At 42.2% G+C, this 1,077-nt stretch overlaps 1 protein-coding gene across 1 annotated transcript in view; it reads right to left on the reverse strand.

The window, feature by feature from the left end:
* The window catches only part of LOC101860648, a gene marked incomplete at its 5' end in the record, with an annotated part of 63,771 nt that overhangs the window by 53,277 nt on the left and 9,417 nt on the right, over window positions 1-1,077 (reverse strand). Inside the window, 1 exon segment of the mRNA XM_035969418.1 lies at window positions 310-471. Coding sequence (XP_035825311.1) covers window positions 310-471 — 162 coding nt within the window.

Raw genomic sequence — 1,077 nt, forward strand, 5'->3', positions numbered from 1 at the left:
TCTTGTGGTCTAGAGTTCAAGGTATGCTCCTTCCATTTAATAGGTACCGGGTTTGAAACCTGACAGGGACAAGTATTTTCTTCTCTAACCTTTTTTCTTTTTACACCTCCTTTCGTTCTCTAACGATTGGCTGCTTTCGTCTCGTCAACAAAAAAAAAAGAAAGAAAAAGAACATTTTTAAAAAGAGAAAAAAAAGCAAAAACAAAATAACACTGCCAAAAACAAAACAAAATAAACACCCCTTTAACAAAACACACAAACAACTTACAACACAGACAAACAAACAAACAAACAAGCAAACAAACTCACCGGCGGGCAGGAAGGAAGGGGCGGCGGCTGGCTGTGGGGACTGCCCGGGTGGTGCACGGGGTGGTGAGGGAGGTAGTGTGCTGGCCCGTAGCCCGGGTAGCCGTAGTGCAGAGACTGTGAGCCGCCCGAGTACACACTCTTGGACGGACTGCGGCACATGCCCTGGGAACACGGAGAGAAAAAAATATGCTGTAATTGAAATGTTACCAATCTTCCCCATATTCCTATTTGGCGCTGAGGCTTGGACTTAGATAAAGAAAGAAATAAAAGAAATAACTGCGATTGAGTTTAGTTGGATTTTTAAAATAGTTTTTTTTTTTTTGTTGTAAAAGTTTTACGGCACTTGCAACACAATAAGGTCAAATAAGTGCCGAAGAATAGATGAGTTACAAGAGAGCAACATACGCAAAAAGAAGGAGAGAAGATAAAGACGATAAACGTTTGATAGGAAAGAAGAAGCAAACCAGACTAGAGCACCCGTCAACTATCCACAATTTTTTCTTAGGGGAGGGGGTGTTCGTGAGAGTTTTACGGCCCTTGCAACACTATAAGGTAATATAAGTGCCGACGATTAGAGGTGTTACAAGAGAGTTACATACACAAAAAGAAGGAGGGGAGATAAAGGCGATAGATGTTTGATAGGAAAGAAGGAGCAAACCACACCAGAGCACCCACCAACCACCCATAACTAGAACTATGTGTTTGTCGGTAAACATCAAATTGTGTACAACATGTGCCGGTTCCCTCTACTCCAAACACCGACTTTGC

The sequence above is a fragment of the Aplysia californica genome, unplaced genomic scaffold (genome assembly GCF_000002075.1).
Source record: "Aplysia californica isolate F4 #8 unplaced genomic scaffold, AplCal3.0 scaffold00145, whole genome shotgun sequence".
NCBI classification, from domain to species: domain Eukaryota; kingdom Metazoa; phylum Mollusca; class Gastropoda; order Aplysiida; family Aplysiidae; genus Aplysia; species Aplysia californica.